This window comes from Desmodus rotundus, unplaced genomic scaffold (genome assembly GCF_022682495.2).
Source record: "Desmodus rotundus isolate HL8 unplaced genomic scaffold, HLdesRot8A.1 manual_scaffold_186, whole genome shotgun sequence".
In the NCBI taxonomy this organism is placed as follows: domain Eukaryota; kingdom Metazoa; phylum Chordata; class Mammalia; order Chiroptera; family Phyllostomidae; genus Desmodus; species Desmodus rotundus.
The window spans coordinates 2044-23785 of record NW_026527243.1 but is presented as its reverse complement, the minus strand read 5'-3'; the positions used below and the strand labels follow the sequence as shown (position 1 = coordinate 23785).

Below are 21742 nucleotides of genomic sequence, written 5' to 3'. Positions count from 1 at the left end.
TATATTATATGATTCCACTTATATAAAATGTCCAGAAGAGGCACATCTATTAGGAGAGAAAACAGATTAGTGGTCATCGGGGTGGGGGAGGGGGATGGAGAGTGACTGCTAACAGGACAGGCTTTTGGGGGTGATGAAAGTCTTCTCAAATTAGATAGTATAATAGTACACAACCCTGTACGTACACTAAAAATCAGTTGAATCGTATACTTTAAAAGGATAAATTTTTTTGTTAGGTGAATTATAACTCACATTTAACATAAACATTTAGGGGAGAAAATTGTCCTAAGTACATGTAGCTGTCAGATTAATGTCTAAATATTTCATTTTTTAGTGGGCTGTTGTAAATGGTACTTTTTAAATATTTTGTTTTCTCATTGTTCATATGGGCTCGTGTATGGAAACGTGACTGATATTCGTAGGTTGATCTGTGACTTGCAACCACAGTAGCCTCACTTTAGCCCTATGAGCCTTTTTCTGGGATTTTCTACAGAATAAGGAGTTTTATTCCTTTTTTTCCAATTTGAGTACTTTGGTGTCTTTTTCTTGCCTGTTTGGCCAGGGCTTCCAGGACACTGGTGGGCAGGCGTGGCAAGAAGCACATCCTCAGCTGTTCCACCGGGGCGGGGGGCTGGGCGGGGGGGGGGGGGGGGAGCCTCAGTCTCCCCATGCGGCCAATGCAGGTGCCTCTTGAGGACACCCTCGTCAGCCTGAGGAGGTCCTCTTCTGTTCCTGGTTTGCTAAGACTTGGTCATGAGTGGATATTGAAATTTGTTGTGCTTTCCTGCATCTGTTGATAAGGGGATGTGGTTTTCTTGTTAAGTCTTTTAATGTGGTGGGTCATATCAATTTTGAACGCTGACTCTGCCCGGCCTCAGGAAAGCCCCCACTTCATGATGTAGTATTCTTTTTTAGACATTGCCTGGTTCATCTTGCTAATGTTTTGTCGAGCATTTTTGATCTAATGCGAAGTTTTATGTATTGTCTCTGTCTGGTTTTGGCCTAATAAAATGAGTTGGGATGTGTTCCCTCATCCTCTGTTTTCTGAAAAAGATTATGCAGAGCTAGTATTTCTTTTTTTCTTAAGTACGTGGTGAAATTCAGCAGTGAAACCATCTGGGCCTGGTGCTTCCTTTTCTGGAAGGTTTTGGTGATGGTTTTGATGTTTCCAGTGATGTCAGATGGAGCGTCCTGTAAAGGTCAGTCAGATCCAGCTGGTTGATGGGGTTCAAATCTTCTGTGACCCAGCCGAGCTTCTCTCTGCTGTGTGTTACTGATGGAGGTGTTGGCATCTGACGAGGGTTGTGGATTTGCCAGTTTAGAAACTCTGTTAGGTAAAGGTGAAGGGACCGTTGTCCCTGTGGAGTTGGGCCCAGATACCGAGTCGACCCACGGCTCCCAGTCTCTGGCGGGTGAGTCCTGAAGGCCCCACGTGCCAGTTTGGACGAGGCCTGCAGTTCTTGTCACCGCACTGCCCCGTCCGCTGCAGTGAAGCTTGCTCAGAAGGTGTTCCGAGGTTCGTTGTTTGGGACGCCTCGTTGGGCCTGTGTGGGCTGGAATGCAGTCACCAGCAGAATGTGTCTGTCCTTTTTGAAAGTTGACAAAGAAACTAGGAAGTGAATATTCTGGATGAGAAAATCAAAGGTAGACTGAAAGTGAATGTTGGAGTGTTCTCCTTCATGCCCAAGATGACTTGCGTTCCTAGAATACTTTTTCTCGGAACAGCCCAGCTGTGTTTTAGAACCAGGAAAACCATTAGTCTTACCTGCCTCGTGGGCTCCCCTCTCAGGATCGTCCAGTCCCAGGCCCGTGCTCCTGTCAGCCCTGCCCTGCAGTGGTGGAGTGGCACGGCCAGGCTGCCTTTGGTTCCTCTTCCAAACTGCTGGACAAGGCCAGTGACCGCATGGCCCTGGGAGTCCTTCAAGGTCTCTTTTGCCTCAGTGACAGGCGGACCCTGGTTGTCTGTTGTGGGTGACCCCTTTGTTCCCCTCCCTGTGGAATTACTCTCCTTCTGTTAGCATATTCCCTATTGGAACTCTGGGGGTGCACATTCCTCGGTGTGAATGGTTGCTGTGTGGGGCCCTTGCTGAGGTTTCCAGGTGTGTGATTTGATGCTGCTAGAGCAAAACTATGTATTTGCATCTTCCTTCAGTTAGCATTTCGAGGGCCAGAGAATATGAGGGCTTTTAATATGTGTAAAGCTTTGAATTTGGGTTTCTTTCAGCCATTACAGGAGCAGTTCCAGCTCTGCAAGCTTTTTGCATATTTTTTCTTTTTAATAAAAATGTAAGTGTAATGCAGTCACACTTAAGTAAATGGCATGTAATAACCACCCCACAGTGTAAACTGTCTGGTTGATAATGTCACATAAAAACTTGAGCACCACTGGAAAGATACTGAAGGGAGACACAGGTGTGGCCTGCATCCTGGCATGGGGGAGACCCTGCGCCCAGCCTTGCGTGGGCCCAGCTCCCCTCCACCCAAGGCGGGCCTCTCCCTGTGGAGGTCCTGGAAGGACGGCCAGGGAAGGAATGAGGTGTTTGGGAGTGACCTCTCTCTGGGGTTGGGATAGGGAGGGGTCATTTTTCTCAAGATGTTTTTGCATGAGAACAGCTCTATAGACAAGCTCTCTGCGGTTGTTGCAGAGGTCGGACAGGTCAGCCGGGAGGCGGGACAGGACAGTCCCGCAGAGCACGCCAGGACTTCCGGACCCAGGACTACCCGCACCAGCTTGCAGGGAGGAAGCAAACACCAGCAGTGGCAAGGTGAGGCCATGCCTGTGGCGACATGAGGGCATCAGGTGGGGCGCTGCCCTTGGCTGCTTGTGAAGACTTCATAACGTTAGGCAGTTAGTTTCACAGCAGAGTTGAGGGGAAGGTGCAGAGTTCTGACACGTTCCCTGTCCCACACACTGAGCCCCCCCCGCCCCCACTGTCAGCGTGCCCACCAGATGGGGCATTTGGTACAGTCTGTGAAGCTGCACTGATAACGTCATCATCACCCACAGTCCAGTTTACATCAGGCTCAGTTCTGGTGGTGTGCATTCTTTGGGTTTGGGCACACGTGTGATGTGTAATGACGTGTTCACCATTACAGTATTACACAGGTTAGTTTCACTGTCTCAAACATCCTCTGTGTTCCGCCTGTTTATCCGCCACCCTCCCAGGGGACGCTTTTTTAAAAATCCTGGTTTGTTAACTAGTAAAAGCAGCTCATAGCTGAGAGGTCCTCCTCTGCCATCAAATGGTCTATGCACAGGAAGATCACATGCTGGTTCTAGTGGCCAAGTCATGACAAATAAGGGAAGCTACAGAGAATTTTCTTTTGAAATTGGTCTAGTTCTATAGAGACATCACGTTTCTGTGTTTGTGAGTAGGGGTGAAACGTGTGATGCTTTGAGTCATTAGGTCATAGCGTCTGCACCCGGAAAAAAGTCCCAGACCAGCAACTTACTCACCATCATTTTTAACAACATGTGTTAGGGTATGGGCGCCAACCTCCGTGGATACTCTCAGGGATCCCTCCAGCCTTCCCCATCCCACAGCGTCCATGAACCCATGATGAAACTCCCCACCCTGCCCCAGTGAGGACCTGACTTAATGGTCAGATTCACGGCGCCTTCACAGGGGCAGCTCGGACGCTGCAGAAGGGACTGGCCTGTGTTTTGTCTGGTAAACAAGACTGGACTTGGAATAGCAAGTTGTTTGCGGTTATGGATATTGTACAGGGCTGACTTCGGGGATGATTTGCTGAGGAAGTTGTCTGGTTCTTTTTAAAGCAAAATTGTACAAACGTGTTGTACAGATTTGTCAGTGAGACGTCTTTGTGATTAAGTTTTACAATTTTTTTTTTAGATGGAAAAATTGTACCTGCATTATTTGAGAGCAGAGAGCTTTAGAAAAGCCCTGATTTATCAAAAGAAGTATCTTTTACTGTTGATTGGTGGATTCCAGGACTCTGAACAAGAGACGCTTTCCATGATCGCTCATTTGGGAGTGTTTCCTTCCAAGGCAGATAAGAAAATTACCACCTCCCGGCCATTCACCAGGTTCAGAACGGCTGTCAGGGTGGTGATTGCAATCTCAAGGTAATGGGAGGCGCCCTGCAGTGGCTGGAGGTGTTTTTGTCTCTGAGACTGTGCGGTTATATTCCTTTTTAAGATGAATGACACTTGAGGCCTTAAAGAAAATACAGGTGACACTTGTCTTCAGGAAATCATGGTGCAAAACAACACCATGCCCCTTAATGTGTCTCTTGCCAGGATTGCTTCTGACGACAGGCATGTGTGATCAAGTTTAAAACTGCATTTCACTTCTTCACATTTCAGTGTCCCACATTTTAGTCAAATTTGTGTTATGTAAGAGGGGCATACTGCGTGATTCACCCAGGGTGCTGGCCATTTATGGCACAGGCACTTTCCATTCTTTGCTTTCTGCCTGTGGGGGGACGCGCTATAGGGTGCAGGAGGGTCCCCATTCCCCCCTCCACTGTGTCCACCTGCCCCAGCCCCGCCCCCGCCAGCCAGAGGCATCGCTCCCGCACAAGGGGTCATTGGAGTAGGGATGTGACTCCCTGGTGTGATCGAGAATTTTGATCATTTCAAAATTAAGAGTGATGAAATCCATTTTACTTTATAATGGTAAATTTTGCTAAATTTCTAAAAATATTTGTCCTGCTAAGAACTATGCAGCTGTGTCTGCTCCCTGGCTCCTGCAGAAGTGCCCTCTCTGGGCCATGCTGGTCTTTGTCTTTGGGATAGACTGCTTTGGTTCCTTTGGCTTTCTCCAGACTGTGCTGCAGAGCGGATGGAAGTCCCACGCAGGCAGTCATCCTCCAGCCTCAGGGCACTCAGCCCCTCACCTCTGAGTTCTGACCACAGCTGTCCTCACGTCCATCCACCCACCTGCCCATCCTGTACTCTTAGGGAGAATAGCTACCCTGCACCAGGAAGCAAGTTAGATGCTGGATGGAGGCAGGTAAACAGACCCAAACTCTCCTCCAGCCTTCCTGTCAGGAGGGAGGATCATCTCAGCACAGCAGCATTTTTAACATGAAATGCCTTGTAGGAGGGCAGGGCTCAGAGAGGCAGCGGTGCCCAGGGAGCTACCTGGCAGGAACGTCGGGTGGAGGACCAGAGCCTAGGACCCCTTGCACCACTGCACTCCCATCACCCTGGCACTCTGCTCACTGGCTTGTGTCCTTGGTACTGGAAGGGAGCAGGGTGTTGTAGACTGATTTTGAACTGGAGTCTGGGAGACCCCAAGCTGGGTGTTTGGGAGTGGGCAGGCTCAAGGCAGGATGCAACAAGGAGTGGGCAAGGCCAAGTGTGTGCGGGGCTGGGGTAAGGACAAGGCCTCCCCTGGGAGTGGACTGGGGATGGGCTGGGACTGGGAGTGGGCGGGGTAGGGGCCCTGTGAGCAGGATGCCCTGTCAGTGTGCAGGACCTGCTGCCAGGGGAGGTTGGCTGCCAAAACTGTTCCAGCCGTTGGTCACATCTGAATTTCCATTGCTTTTGTCACTGTTGTTTTGCTCTAGTTTTCAATATTTGGTACCTTTTTTTCTTTTATAGATTACGTTTTTTGGTAAAGAAATGGCAAGAAGTAGATCGGAAAGGAGCTTTGGTACAAGGCCGAGCACCCCGCACAGGTGAGCCCACAGGGACCCCTCCACCTTGCCCTTGCAAACTTTCTTCCACTTGCTGTAGCATTTCATTAACATCCGGTCATTTCAGGGCTTGGTGGGGGTGGAATGGAGCACAGTAAGAAATGGGTAAATTCATTCAGCGCAGCTGTCACAGGTGAAATGGTTTTTGAAGGAAAATGGTTTTATGTTGGGAACAAGCACAAATAAAACCACGGTTAACATGGTTCATGAGTAAAAGTGGTTCATAAGAGCATAGCAATTGAAAAATGTGGAAGTGATAAATACATCTACTAATAACTTACTGTTAGTACAAAGGTGGTCTGTCTTCTCCAAAATGAAGCAGAGTTCTTCACACTGCCACATCTTTGCCCTAGGAGCGCTGTTGCTGACTGTCTCAGTCACATCGTGTGTCTCAGGTTCTGTGCTGCTGCTCCCACTGGCAGGATGCACACAGGGCATCAGGCACCAGCCTTTGGCAGGTCACTGCCCTGGAGAAACAGTGACACAGCACTTCCTCCGACTCAGCGCAAGGCCGTGGCCGCCTGGGTGGGGGGGGGGGGGGTGCGGGCAGAAGTTGGTACCAGTCAGTCAGCTTTGATTTATGTGTGTTAATTGTTACTTCTTGAAATCAGAATATGTGGTCAGGTTTCAGAAGTTTTCCCCACTCCAGGGCAAACCTGGTGGTCTCCAGGGTTTCTACTCCTGCCCCTTGAGTCCACTCCACTTGGGAGGAGGAGAACCCCCACCCCAGGCTCCTCAGTGCCCTGCTGGCTCCATCAGGCACTGAACGCCTCTCCTGGCCCACTGCCCGTATGATGCCGGGGGTGATCAAAACTCAGGTTGCTCCCAGAGCTTTTTAAAATATAATTTTTATAACTTGGGTACTTTAAAAATGTTTCAAAATTGCCATGTAGACTCTTACAGCTTAAAAATTTTAAATTTTGGTAGATGGGCCTTCCTACTAAAATGCATTTGTCATTTTTCCTAATCCCTTTCTTGCTGAATTCTGGAGGAAGGATTCCCGGGGTCATGGCAACAGTTTACTCTACCAGAAACCAGTGAATCCCCCCCTGAAACCAGCGAATCCCCACCAACCCGGGACGTGTCTTCCAGCCACACCAGGGACTCTGTGCCAAAAGCCTCCCCACGCAGGAGGGAAAGGTGAGAGGGGCACTTTCACACTGCTTTTCCACTGTAGGCTTTGAGGGAGCCTGGGCTGTAGCCATCAGTAGAGGCCCAGTCTGCAGAGACAAGCGCCCACATGCAGTGGTGTCTCTGGGCAGATCTGCATGGGTGCCCAGGCCTGTGTCTGTGTCTGCGTGTCTTTGTAGGGGTTTTACATGTGCATAGGACTCCTCCTACACGCAGACACAGACACACACACATGAAAGGCCTTGGTCGGCTTTACTTACTCTTTCTTTTGTAGGATTTGGGTTTATTGTCCCCATAATGTATCTTCATGCTTCCTATTCAGGTGGCAATTGAGATGTTACATTGACAATGTTGAAGATAAGTTATTTGGGGAAAAACCTTTTCAATTAAATAAGACAACTTGCCCTGTCCAGGTGTCTCAGTTGGAGCATTGTCCCATACACCAAAAGGCTGGGGGTCTGATCCCCGGGCAGGACACTCATCTAGGTTACAGGTTCAATCCCTCGTTGGGCCATGTAAGGGAGGCAACTAATTGATGCTTCTCTCTCTCCTCCTCTGTCTGTAAAATCAATAAAAGCACACTGGCAGGTGAGGATTTAAAAACAAAGATTAGAGTGAAAAGGCTTTCCCTAATGACTGCGCTGCTTTGAGCAGTGATCACTGTGCTTGTCTCTTGCTGAGGCCCTGCGTTCCAATGGGGTGGGATTTGGCCGTGCCCGTCATAAGAGTGGGTGGTGAATCTTAACTGCCTTCATCACAGCTTACACCCCCTTTTCCTGACCACAAGATTTTTCACCCAAGTGTTACTTACGAAGAATGGGATTTCCATTTTTATGTCTTCGGTTGAACTGTGTAAATCATCCTGTTAAAAACAGTAATCCCATTCAAATGCTGGACTGAGGAACTCCAGATTATGAGTCTTTACTTAACTGTTTCAACCATGACTTTTCTAGTATTTGGAACACACCTTCAAAGTGTATAGAAAAGTTCCATTTGTGCCTTGTGGGTATTTGCACATACAGACGTTAAAAACTGTGTAGGTGTGCCCCCTCTTTTCTCTGTGGGTGTGCTTCCCCCTGTTCTGAAACGAGCACACAGCACGCGTCACTCTTACGGAGGAGAACGACGCATCACTCGTGCTGTCAGGCCGGCAGGGGGTGAAATGCTCTGGTTGGCTTTCCTGCCCTCTGCCTCTTGCCCAGACGACCTCTATTCAGGCTGCACTTCCTGTGGTGAGGCACTCGGGTGTCACTGTCCCAACCGTAGACACAGTGCGTGTACACTTTGGGTGCCGTTGTGCATCAGCTGGAATCTCTCCTGCTGGCCGTGCTCCGCCACCAGCATGTGTGCTTCGTCAGAGAAACACGGTTTGAAAATCTGGCTTTAGCCGGGCCCCAGAGCAAGGCAGGGGGCGCACCACCGTGGTCCCGGAGGGCCTGGGAGTCCTGGTCTGTTCAGGGAGGGCAGGGGTCTGGGCTGTGGCACCCTAGTGCCCAGCTTGGTAATATTTAGTGAGTGAATAAATGGTGGCCATGGCTTCTTCTCTGAGGATGACAGGGTAAGACATGTGCCCTCCCTGAAGGGAACACGAGGAGTGACACAGTGGAGCTCCCAGGTCCTGGGGGAGACCAGGAAGAAGGGCGGCCAACATACCCTTGTTGACAGTCGGGGCGTAGAGGTGTGGGTCTGAGGGGTGCGGATACATAATCCACAAAGGATTAGTGAGTAGAATAAGATACACTAGTTTTTACTCGTTGTACCTCTGAGACGTTACATAGAAGTTGGTTAAAAGCCCTATGTACCCCGTTTTAGAGAGTCTTTTTTTTTTTTGTGGTAAAGAAAAGACACAAAGGAAGCAGCCGTCTAATTCACCCCATTGCCCTCTGCATGTCCAGTCGGAGGGCCCAATGCCACCTCCTGTCCGTGTGCTCATTGCACCCACCATCTGCTGCAGTTCACTCTCTTCTGTTTGTTTCTGGGTTTGTTTGTACGAAGGTCCAATCCATCTCCAAATTCAAGATCAGAAAGATCCCTGACTGCTTCTCAAGATCCAGAACATTCTTTGACGGAATATATTCATCATTTAGAAATGATCCAGCAAAGACTAGGGGGGTTACCACCAGGTAAAAGTCCTTCTCTAATTTTTAAAACAATGTAAATGTACACTAGGAATGTAAAATAACGTGGGAAAGACTTCAGTTTAGTGATTGTTAGTTTCAGCCCTAACAACGTGCTGCGATTAGCAGCATCAGAAGAACAACTGTAGTGAAACAGTGACCTAATCAAGGAGTGTCATGGCCAGTTGGACTTAATCATTAGCTGGCCTTTTGGTCCTTTCTCTTATACTCATAAAAAAGTAAAGATTGTTTCAGCCAGGATATAATTTTTCCTGTATTTTAATTATGCAGATTTTTACCAAAAAGAAGGTACTAGTTTAGTGGTAGTGTTTCAAAATTGTGAAATTCTTAAAAGATATGTGAAGCCTTCTTACAAATTGCTCCATCATTTTTACCTGTGTTTATTAGATTCTACTTCAAAGAAATCCTGCCGCCAGAAGACTAAACAATAAATAAAGTCCCTGTGGCTTTCGCCTGTGGCCGTCCTACTTGAGTAAGGAAAGCGTGCGGTGCAGTGTGGCGTGGCGTACAGAGCAGCGCCCAGTCTCCTCGCGTGCCTAACATGCCAGCCCAGAGTGCCGTTGATTGTGTTCTCACCTTCGTGCATTGCTACAGAGTCAAATGCAGCATTTTGTATGTAATTCAGTGCGTGTTAGCTCCTTACCTTCGTGAGGTGACATGTGCTCTCATGAGTGACAGGCATCTCCCCAGGTCTTTGCATGTTGGCAGAGCCCCCTTCCCTGCCTCTGAGAGGGGTAAGCAGAGAATGGCTCCCTGTTGTTTATTTTCTTAAAGTGTACAGATGGAAACTTGGTTTAAAAATAAAAACACAAAACAGAAAATCAAAAAGAGAATATAATTAAAGAACTATTTTATTTGTGAATAGCACTTGTGTTGTTTTTTTAGTTTTATCCAATTTGCTTTTATCACTGGGAAAAACAAAAAAACGTAGAATTTCTGTTAAATTCCTGATAGAAATTTTCAGTGGAACTCAAAGTACTCTTTTACCTAGTAAGACTCTTGCCTGTCGCTTTGTCTTACTTGGTTTCTCACTTTACTGTCGTACGAGGTGGCCACTCTGTGATGGTACCTCTCATGACTATGATCTTTTCTCCCTTTTACTGATACTTGTACCAGCTGGTATCTAGCCAAGGACCCTTTACCCAGAAATCTATACAGGTACATTTATTAGCACCTCAGCACGTCTTTAGGACCTTTGAATGTGACATTTATTTTTCTGGGCTTAATTAGATTTTAATATAAGACAACTTTTTCTAAATCACTACTTATTTCAGTGACATTTTCTTTTAACCTGCAACACTGGTCTGTGTCTGCATTTTCTGTGTATTAGCTGATGCTGCTGTAAGGTCACTTGTTTAGAACCTTCCTACATTTTCCTCTGAGTTCTGTGCTCTTTTTCCTGATTTGCTGAAACTGAAATCCTTGCAGAAGTCAGCAGCTTGTGCAGAGCAAACAGGCTGAGTTGAACTGGAGGCACCTGGGCAGGTGGCCAGCACAGCCACCCCTTGGCTATTAAGCATTTGTTCTTACCGTCCCGCCTGAATTTAAGTACCAGAATGTAATTTAATGCACCTGCCCAATGCGAGATGCATATTCCTCCCCCTCTTTCCAACGCCCCCATGATGTAAGAGTGTCATATCTCAGTAGTGTAGACTACTCCAGGACTGATCTGTACAGTTCATGCACCCAGGCCTGTCATACAAAATAGGCAAGCTGAAAGTGGGTGTCCAGGCAGCATAAAAGTAAAAGTGCTATGTCCCTGCTTTCATAAGTAGTCACAAGGCTCCACTTGATGTTTATCACCTCCTCCTCCCTTCACCTGGGCCTTGTTTCTGAACCTCAATAAGCACCTTGGCTGCGTGGGTGACCTAAAGTTTTCCTTTCTGAAAGATTTGAGACCTTAATAGTCTTGTTTTTAGAGAACTTCCTTTCTTTCTTTTGCAACTGAACTTGGAAGTACTAAGTACCAAGAGGTGCCCTGTGAAGCAGGAGATTACAGGTACAGATTTTCCTGTCCTGTTTGTGTGCCAGCCACCCAGTTTCCCCTTGCTAATCGGGGCCGGTCGTGCCAACCAGTACCGTAACCCTATCGTTGCTTGCTGGTTCAGATGAGTCTCACTCATTCAAAGGGACCTTTGTCATATCTGCTGGAAGCCATCCTCCCTTGGGACAGCAGAACCCTTTAAGAGGGGCAGTTCCTGTCTTCACCCTTCGGGTTCCCAGGCTGGTGTACTGTGGCTGTGCGAGAAACGGCACCACCAGTGAGTCCTCAGAAGGCAGGCTTTTTACACCCACTAGCTGCGCTCCCTCTGGTCAACGGAGGCCATTCCATGGCCATAAGCCTAGTGCCACACTTCTGCTCCCAGAAGCATTTTCTGGTCATTAGCAATCATGATGAATAATATTTGGAAAGTCCACAAATGAGCGTGGAGCAGGAAAACCAAATTCATACCCTGTAGGCTTGGGGACAAGTCAGCAGCACAAGTTTAGTAGGGACCTGAGCCACCTGGTCATGCAATTTACTTTTGCCTCCTTGACCTGCTTGAGTCTTGTCTCATGTCATCAACACCAATTCTGCAACACCAACTGACTGTCCTATAGTTCAGTTCGGTTCAGACACTACCTGCCGTTAGCACAGACCATGGGTTGGGCTTACAGACCCAGCCGTAATGGGGCTCCCGAGGCTACAGACTTCTGCCTGGCCAACTACAAAGTTGGGGTTTTTCACAACCACTCCCCTCAGGTTTGGTAATTAGCTAGAATGACTCAGAACTCAGTAAAGTGGTTCACTTAACATCACCAGTTTACTATAAAGGCTATAACTCAGGAACAGCTGCACGGAAGAGATGCGTGCGACAGGTGTGGGGGCAGGCGCAGAGCGTCTGAGCCCTCAGCTGGTGGGCCACCCTCTCAGCACATCAGTGCGTTCATCGGCCTTGAGCTCCCTCAAATCTCATGCAACGACTTTTATCACGGCCTCATGACGGACTCATTTGCCCATTGATAGTTTCAGGATGGACCAGCCCCCATCCTGAAGCTGTCTAGGGCCCCCACCATCAGTCAACACAGCAAAATCTCAGGTCCGAGAGGGGCTCAAAACAAAACACATTCCTATCAGGGAATTTCGAAGGCAAAGACTAAGCATATTTTTTAACACAAGTCACACAGGTAGCACTTCATGCGATGGTGGGTCGCTACTGCTTGTCTTGGTAGCTTGGTGATTAGGCAGCACTGGTGCACAATGGCAGCTTGAACTGTGCAGTGCTTGGTACCCCGTGAGCGGGACCTTAGTCACTACCAGGACTGAGGAGTGGGTCAGCAGGAGGCAGAGCTTTGCGTCAGGGCCCCAGAGGCCTGCCCTGCTGGAGCCTTCCATATCCTTCTCTGCAAAGGCACTTGAAGCACCATTGAAACTTACTGTCCAGGGCTCACTCGAAATTAATAGTCTACTGCTTCCTCAGTAAATAGACTGGAGTAGCACCCCCAAATACGGTTGTATCCAAAATCCAAACAACCAAGCCTTGCGCCTCTCTTACGTGTAGGTAGTGCAAGGTGTGGCTACTTGTCTTTCATTTTAGGAAGGATGCCATGACATTCCACAGACTACTTGAGCCCTAGAAACTTCGCCAGAGTGGTGGCTTTTTCTCTCACCTTTCAGTACTCGTCTTACTAAGGCTTCTAAGGTACTTACTGCTTCCTGGTCACTGGGGCTGGTTACTATGACATCTATAGTGTAATGGATCAAAGTGATGTGGTGTCTGAACAAAGACCCTAAGGTAGTGAAGGTGACTGCTGTCTCTGATAGCCGAAATTGAACCAATCACCTTTTCTAATTGGTATTGAGAAAAACGTGATAAGGGAGCCTGAACATAAAACTCGTGATTGCACCTGGGACAGACGCTGTAGCTTCTGCACCCAGGTCAAGTACGAGGCCCGCTGTGGGAGGAGTGGCCTATACAACAAGTCACGAACCATGTGAACAGCACTCCACTGAACACTGGAAACAGTATGTCCGCTCAGCCCACTCTCACAAAAGACCACAAACCCTGGGTGGCTTGTAAACGACAAATATTTTTCTCAGTTCTGGAGGCTGGCAGGGTCCTGGTGAGGGCTCTTTTCTGGGTCGCCACTGTATTCACATGCGGGAGAGCAGAGAGGGCGAGCGAGCTCTCGTGACTCGTACGTGGGCACAGATCTCATGAGTGCCCCACCCTCACGACCTTCTCTACCCATTACCTTTGGAAGCTCCCACCTTTCAACGCCGTCCCACTGGGGAGTAGGATTCCAGCGTATGAATGCAGCGGGGGAGGAATGTTCAGCCCATAACAACTATATGCAAAGCTGGGCCCAGAATTTTAGAATTGCATACCTGAAACCTATGTAATTTTATTGACCAATGTCACCTTAATTATTAGGGTGGTTAATAAATTCAATACAACAAATAACTGGGCCTGAGCAGATCCACAAGGCCTAAGTAGTGGTCAGAGTGGCCTCGGTGCTGAATTTCCTACGTCATTGTCTCCCCTCCCGTCCACATCTGTGGTCTTGTGGGAAGTCGCTGTGCCCTCCAGTTGACAACAGAAGAAAGCGTAGGTTTGTTGGTTGTTTTTAATTTTAATTTTATTGTTGTTCAAGTACAGTTTTCTGCCTTTCCCCCTATAGGTTTGTTTTAAAATTTTTTTTTAAATTTATTTTAGAGGAAGGGAGAGAAAAACATCTATTTGTTGTTCCACTTTTCTTTTATATCCTCACCCAAGGATATGCTCATTGATTTTAGAGAGAGGGGGAGGGAGGGAGAGAGGGAGAGAAACACAGATGTGAGAGAAACATTGATCGGTTGCCTCTTGCACCTACCCCAGTGGGGGACCGAACCTGCAACCCAGGCATGTACCCTGACCTGGAATCACCCTGCGACCCTCCAGTTTATCACACAATACTCCAACCAACTGAGCCACACAGGCCAGGGCCACTCCACTTATTGATGCATTCATTGGTTAATTCTTGTGTGTGTGTTGACCAGGATGGAACCCACAACCTTGGCATTATCAGGATGATGCTCTAGCCAGCTGAGCAACCTAGCCAGGGCTGAAAGCATAGGTTTGTTCTGCAGAGGGATCTATACTGTATGCTGGCATCGCCCAGGAGACAGTTGCTGCACTACAACCCAGCTTATGGCTGGATTTCCAGCTGGCAAAACTTCGGATGGTACATCTGATGGTCCATTTCGTGTGGAAAGAGTTGACCTGAGTTACTGATCTATAAGCATTCATGTGCAGTGGGTAATCAATTGCCCGGCTGTTTGATAACTTGACAGAGGAAAGATCGAAAGATTGGTATCCAGGAAGTCTAACAGGACAGGTGTGTAAACAGACCTGTGCCTACCAGAAGACATCCACTGTGGAACATGTCTGTGGGTGTCGCTCAGCCTGTTTCTTTAGCAATATGATGCTCTCTGAATGAACTCATGAAAAGTGGCCACAGTGGCAGGAAGGAGCCTTAACATCCGTTCAACAATATAAACTTCCTTTCACCAGGGTTTCTGCCACTTCTGTATCTGAACTGCCAACACTGGAGGCCAATGCTCAGGCCTTGATGTGATGACCTGGTTCCTTCCATTACAGGAAGAACAGTTGGAGCAGTGATTTGTCCTCCCAGGAATAGACCCACATTCCAAGCCTGAACTTGGCTTCCCTGTCCACAGTGCATCTGCCAACGCCACCGTCCCTGGATTTAAAACGTCTTCTCCGTTGTTGTCATTCTGCACACCACCACCTCTCAGCGGCAGGCATATGTTAAACCGATGGAAGTACAGGCATGAGCTCACACTCGTGGAATCCAGTGGTTGCAGCACATGTTACGGGGACATAACTGACCATTGACCTGTGAGCCAGACCTGGAGAATCGTGGGTGCCTCCTACCCCACTCCTATTCTTGGAATGTGTGTTCTGCTTGCCTTCCTGGCAGTAGAAGCTGCCCCAAGGATGCAGCTTGGGACAGTGAGGTATTGAGACCGTCTGGACGGTGTACATGACTGAACCCATGTATAAACTCAAGGCGCCGGTGGGGGAGTGCAGAGACCTACTCATCTTTTGGCAGCCCAGAATAAGCCACCTAAGCTCCCTTGTTTATAAACCTGCCACCTTCCAGGTGGAGGGGTCTGCCTCTCTTTGGTCTCTTCTTGCCTGCCATGTGCAGGAGCTAATTTATGCACCAACATCATGTATCCCATCAGAATGATGAGAGCAAGAACAAAAGCAGCATGGGGGCTATCTGCCAAGAAGCTCTCCCCCAACCCACCCAACCTCACCAAGGAGACGGAGAAGATAGTGGGTGCCATGGTCAAGGACAAGGATGGTGGTGGTGGACATCAGTGCAGCGAGGTGTTTGTCCAGTTGCCCCGGTACTGCGAGCTCATCTGCAGCCACAAGCACCGCAGCCTTGACGGCACGTGCCAGAACACAGGCCTTCTACTGGGAGGGCTCTCTGGCCTGTGAAGACTCCACTGTCCTGCGTTGGTCTTCACCAGCGTGTGGCAGGAAAAGATGACAGTGAAGGTGAGGAGGAAGGCTTGGATCTGAGTCCCTCTCAGTCAAGTGAAGATCAATCTCAGCCAGAAGAAGGCATAGGATCGGCTGAAGGGGACTGGTGGCTGCCAAGCTGCGGGTCGTGGGCCAAGCCGATGTGCACAGTGGTGGCAGGGAGGAGCAAGAGGACTGCTCAGGGAGTGTCGGTGAGAAGACCGAGCCTGTCCTTCCAGAGCCGAGACAGCATCGCCCTTAGCAGTGACGGGTAGCAGCAGATGTCACTTCAGACTTGGGGTAAAACTATAAATGAAGACCTGTCATGTGGCAAAGAACACGTAGGACTATTTGTGTCTGGCCCTGTCCTCACACCAGTAGTGTTTGTAACAGCATTAACTGCTTAAAACAAAAAAGTCGAGTTGGCCAACACGTGACCCCCATTTTCCTTTCCTGGCAGTAGTGCTGTGGCTGAGCTTTGGAATCACTGCAGTTACAGCTGTGGATGCATGCCTGTGGCCGTCCCCTCGTCATCCTGCACTTTATTGGACAGGCCAGATCGCCGGGGCCCAGGGGCCACAGGCCCAGCAGGGTCTGTCAGTGTCACTGATGTCAAACAGGAATAAATTAAACCAACAACAAAACAAAAACAACAGCAAAAAAAATGGCAGACTCTTTCACTACATGTGCAAAGTGGATTCTCTAGTTTCTTAATCACAGTTGAGCAAAGGAGCACCAAGACACTCCCTCGTGGGTCACCTGCATTCCACACATACTCCTCCCTGTGTGTAACGCGTGTGACAGCAGCCCTCCCTTCTCCGCCACCAAGACGGCGATTCCTCCTTCTGCCTGCTGGTTCCTAGCCGCAAGGGCTCCAAGGTGCCCAGACATCATTCGGAGTGTATAATCTAATGGAACACTTCTTGTGTCCCCTGATGAATGTCCCTTTGGGGGAAATCCTCCTTTGGAGCCTTGCAGAGTCTGAACTTGAGAGGACAGGAAGCAGCTATTCCCAGGGGATCCTTGGGAGAGATGGTAAGTGGGGCCACTCCTGTTTCCACCCTTTGTGTTTCAGACTCGTGTATCCTTCCAGTTGGGATCATAGTGCCATGTGAAGGTCTTGAATGGCACCCCATCTTCGCAGAATGTTACCTCCACCTTGGCACTTAGGCTGTACCTTTAGCTCGCTGTCCGAGTGCTCTATCAGGCAGCAGATTCCATGGTCCCTGCATGGCCTCTGCTGTGAAGTGAATCCCCTGTTCGATGTGATGCCATCTGGGAACCTGTGTCCATGAAACAAGCGCTCCTGAAGCCCTTGCTGGTGGCATTTGTGAGCAAGAAAGGCAAACCGATATATGGAGTATGAATCTGATCCTGTGAAAATGAACTGCTGGCCCGTCCAGGATGAAAGAGTTCCAGTATAGTGAACTTGGATGGTTGGGCTTCTTGATGAAAGGGGCCATATTGGGAGCTAGCATTGGTCTTTTTTGCTGGCAGGTGGGACATCAGTGGCTGCTAGTGGCTAGATCAGCTTTGGTCAGAGAATCCACACATTTGGGCCCATCAACGACTTCCAACTCCACCACCTTGGCTATTTTGCCCTTGAACCCAGTAATGGGGTCATCAATGAGATGCTGTCCAATGCCCAATGAGTGAGTCATTCTACTGGCTTGTTAAATACTTTCATGGATGTTTTGGGGTGGGAGGCATTAGCACTTTATACAAAGATCATCCCACTTGGGACCTATTCCAGTATGTTATCCGCATAGTTCTACCATAGACCTTTTTGTCCCCAACATCCATTTGTTTTTCTCAGGCCCTTGACCAGTCACCCAGGCCACCCAGCACTACCCATGAGTCCATATATGGTCTCCCCTTGAGCTACTTCTTACAAAAAACGGGACTAGGAGGTCTGTTGGATAGATATGCCCTTACCAGTGCCTTTCAAGGCCACCTGAGTGAGGCTGTAACATAGCTGCTGCCCACTCCCCTTCTGAACTCACATACTAAGCCAACCCATCTGTGAACCAAGCTCAAGACTTTTCCTCCTTTGTCAACTGGTCATAAGGCTTCCCCGTACTGTCATAGGTGTGAAATGACAGAGAGGTCCTAATACAACAGCAGCAGATGCCATGTGGGTCTGGGATGCCTATTCTGCTCTCACCTGTGCATTTTCACGCTCAATCGTGAATATGCTACTTCCGGTTTATGATGGGTTGCTGCTGGGCCTAACCAACCTTGTGAGTTGACGAGTTTAACAGAACCCACCTCCTAAGGAGTGGTTTTAGCTGCATGGTCCCTTGGTGTCCCAAGATCAGGTGTCTATCTCTGTCGGAGCACAATAGCACACTAGAGTATTTTTCCCCCCAAAGGCACATATTCCAAGTGGCACAGCAGAACCTCAGGAATCTGCATTATGAATTTCCTACTGGGACGTGCCAGAAACTCCACACTGCTTTGTTCCCCACCACCAATAACAAACACCACCTGCTATACCATACAGCACAGGAAGCAAAGCTACTTGCATCACAGCACTAACCTGTTACAGAAACTTCCTGTTGTGGGCTCTTATCAAAGCTGCAGCCTTCCAAATCACCCAGTACTTGGGCCAGAGCAGTATTCCTAGGCGTGGAGTATGCTGCTTCCAGAACCGAAAGTCCCAACAGTGTCCTGCTTTTTTAATGGTTGAAGGTGCAAGATGCAGTAATTATCTATCATTTTTGGGAGAGATGCCCTATGGCACCACTGGCCACTGGACCCCTGAAAGTGTTATGGATGTAGCAAGTTCCTGAATCTTGATAGGGTTTATCTCCTTTCCTGAGCACTAGTATCTTACCAAGATCTCCATTATCTTCTCCACCCAGCTGGTCAACATAATGTTACTGATGTAATGAAACAACGTAACATTCTCCATGAGATGTCTGGGTGGTCCTGATGTCTTTGGAGTATTAGAGGGCAAGAGAGATAACATAGCCTTCAGGCAAAATGCTTATCTTTGTTGCCTCTGAGTGTGAAATATTTCTGGTCTTCTGGAAGGACAGAAAAGAAAACACTCACCAAATCAACAGCCACCTTCCGCATCTGTCACGGAGGCCGCTATCGGAGCTACTTCTCAGCTGAGTTTGCAGTAGCATACTGCTATCTTCCGGGATCCTTCTAATTTCTCCAGGCGTCATGCTGGTGAAGTAAGGATTTTTAGGACCACCACTCTGCATCCCTTAGATCCTTAAGAGTGGCACCAGTCTCTGCCACTTCTCCCTCTGGATGTGATGTTGCTTTATGATCTTGGTAGGGATGGCACTGTTGCAGAGGGTCCCGCTTGGCCTTTCCTATTGTGATTGCTCCAAACCAGCGATTTGCAACCTGTGTGCTGCAAGAGGCACTGACGTGTCACAAGAGTTTTTAAAAACTGCAACACCTGCATATTTAGTCAGGGGCACTGACCTCTTTTTTTTTCGATGTCAAATAAAAAAATGATAACAGCCAACATGACAATAGCCATCTGGCATGAATGAATCAAAATTATACCTATTTTTGTCATATCAGCAAAACTATATTTTTTGGTGTGCCACAGAATTTTAGTAATTAGCTACGTATGCCATGGCATAAGGAAAGTTGAAAATCACTGCTCTAAACCTATGGTAGGCCAGGGACCCAATGTGAGAGAAATGCTAACTGCCAAGAATGTCGATGCCAATTATTCAGTTTGGGGACTGGGGAAATGACCACCAAACAGGTGCACAGACCCGGTGGACCTACTGTAAGCCAGACCTTGGACAGGACTCCGTTATTACCTGCCCTCATAGGCAGCCACTCTGATGAGGCCATGATGTCCTCTAATGGAAGACTGGGTAAAGAAGAAGTGGTACATATACACTATGGAATACCACTCAGCCATAAGAAAAGATGAAATACTGTCATGCAACAATGTGGATGGACCCTGAGAACATTACGCGAAGTGAAGTCAGTCCGAAAAAGCTGAGAACCATATGATTTTACTCATATGTGGGATATAAACTGAAATTCCTAGACACAGACAGCAGTGTAGTGGTTGCCAGAGAGACAGGCCTTTGGGGGAGAGACAGGTAAAGAGGGCCAAATATATGGTGACAGAAGATGATCTGACTTTGGGTGGCAGGAATACCACGCAATATACAGATCATGTATCATAGAAATACACACTTGAAACCTAAGTGATCTTATTAACCAGCGTTACCCCAATACATGTAATTTAAAAAGAAAAAGAAAAGAGACACATAGGGCCACGATGACAAAGTGTCTAGATAGCAAAGTCTATTCAGACCCTGGATCCATCAGTCTTCAAAATGTTTGGCTACCCACTTGTCCCCTGGGTGCAGTCGTCAAAGGAAATGCCATTGGACCCTTTGGAAATAGATTTATTTCTGCACATCTGTAGTATACCGTGGGGGCCTCAATATTTGGCGACTTCAGTAAATGGGTTCCATGTTGGAAAACTGGCTCAGCTCCAAAAACTGGGTGTGGGATCATGGTTTTGTTATTGAGCAACCATCTTGATTTTCCTAGTCAACCGTCCCAGACTTTTCTGCCGGTAGTATTCTCAGCTGTGCATCTATTTTGCCTCTAGAGATGCTATGTTTTTTTAACCATTTCTGTAACTCTCTGCAGGTCAGGCTGTCTTGGCTGCTACTTAGGCCTTGCTGGCCATTATAGCTGCCATACTCTGACCTGTGCCAGGCCAGTGCCGCCTCCTGGCCTCTTTTGTCTTAGGACCCTATCATCCGTGTTGTTGTCACCCAGCCAAGTTCTGGAGCTGTATTTTGTACTGTCCGCTCTTGCTTACAGAGGTGAGCCACCACTGAACATTTTGGTGGCATCAGTGCCCCTTTCATCAGCCTGTTTCTTTGACCTCTTGTAAATGTGTTCTTTGTGCCTTTGTGTGGAACATAAGCATCTAGTGGGTCTTCAGGAAGTATGGATTATATACGTTTCAGCACATCCATGTCCTCAACATTTCACTTTCCCCCAGCAGTCCACTACAGCAATCCGGTCACTTCAACTCTGCTTGCTGGGGGCCATAGCTTTTTCTACGTGTGATATTTTAAAAATATATCTGCAAATTCTTTGGTACTCCTGCCTTCAGAAGATGGAGTCTAATTATTCTCCCCATGACTATAGGTGGGACTTTGTGACTCATTACTAATAGCTAGGAAGTGGCAGAAGGGATGTGTATGCCTTCTGAGGCTAGTTCACAAAAAAGCTATGGCCGTCCTTTGTCTTTGGACAATTGCCCTGGGAGCCCAGCTATCATATTGTGAGGAAGCGCAGGCCACAGGGAGTGGCCACGTGTGGGTGTGCTGGCTGATACCCCCAATCTGGGCTCCAGCAGCAACTGTTAGACGTGTGAGTAGATGAACCTTCAGGACATTCCAGCTTCCAGCCTTCATGCTGCTCCAGCTGAGGCCTTAGATGCTGTGGAACAGAGATAAGCCATCCCCATCATTTCCTGCAGTAACCTAGAAAGACGATGCAGGCATATCTCAGAGATATTGCAGATAGGGTTCTAGACCACCATGATAAAGCGAGTATTGCAATAAAGTGAGTGGCAATGTTTTTGCCGGTGGAGGGTCTTGCCTTCAATTTTTTAAAAAAGCACAACATCTGTGAAGCACAATAAAGTAAGATATGCCTGTAAATGCTTGTTTTAAGCCACTAAATATATAGTAATTTGTTATGTAGCAATAGGTAACACCGTCATTCTACAAGTCATCATTTGGCAAGTCCACACTTAGTCTTTGCTGGGATGTAAGATCCCATATCTTAAAAGATTGCTCAGAAGTCAATAAATTTTTCAAACCAATTTCACATTCCAGCTCCCTTTTCACTTCCGTGGAGGTCATGCTGGTGAATTAAACAGCGATGTTGGGGACTACCACACATCAAGCACACTCACAATCCAGCCCAACACAAACTTTCCCAGCTCCTGACAGTAGCTGTTGACTGGGTCTTACAGCTCGTTATGGGTTGAATCGTGCCCCCCACTCTTGGCTCCCCAAAAGATGTCGGAGTCCTAACCCCCAGTACCTGTGCATGTGATTTTATTCGGACATAAGATCTTCGTAGAATGATCAAGTTAAGATGACTTCGTTAGGGTGGACCCTAATCCAATGACTGGTGTCCTAGGGACATTTGAACACAGAAACCGATACACATGTAGGGAAAAAGCCATGTGAATATGAAGGCAGAGACTGGTGTGATGCATCTAGAAGCCAAGGAACACCAAAGATTGCTAGCAAGCCACCAGAGGCTAGC

General features: G+C 47.9%; 1 protein-coding gene across 9 annotated transcripts in view; it reads left to right on the top strand.

Annotated features, from left to right (window-relative positions):
- PCNT (pericentrin) overlaps positions 1-9797 on the top strand; it is a 112723-nt gene extending 102926 nt beyond the window's left edge. For 8 of the 9 annotated variants that reach the window (XM_045196772.3, XM_045196771.3, XM_045196753.3 and 5 more), the window contains 6 exons: positions 2646-2765; positions 3855-4087; positions 5570-5646; positions 6660-6804; positions 8791-8918; positions 9321-9797. In XM_045196772.3, coding sequence (XP_045052707.2) covers positions 2646-2765; positions 3855-4087; positions 5570-5646; positions 6660-6804; positions 8791-8918; positions 9321-9364 — 747 coding nt within the window. In that variant the 3' untranslated portion in view covers positions 9365-9797. Of the gene's footprint in view, positions 1-2645; positions 2766-3854; positions 4088-5569; positions 5647-6655; positions 6805-8790; positions 8919-9320 lie in introns of those variants that run through there. The other variant, XR_008426059.2, reaches the window with a different exon arrangement.
- The last annotated feature ends 11945 nt before the right edge of the window (positions 9798-21742 follow it).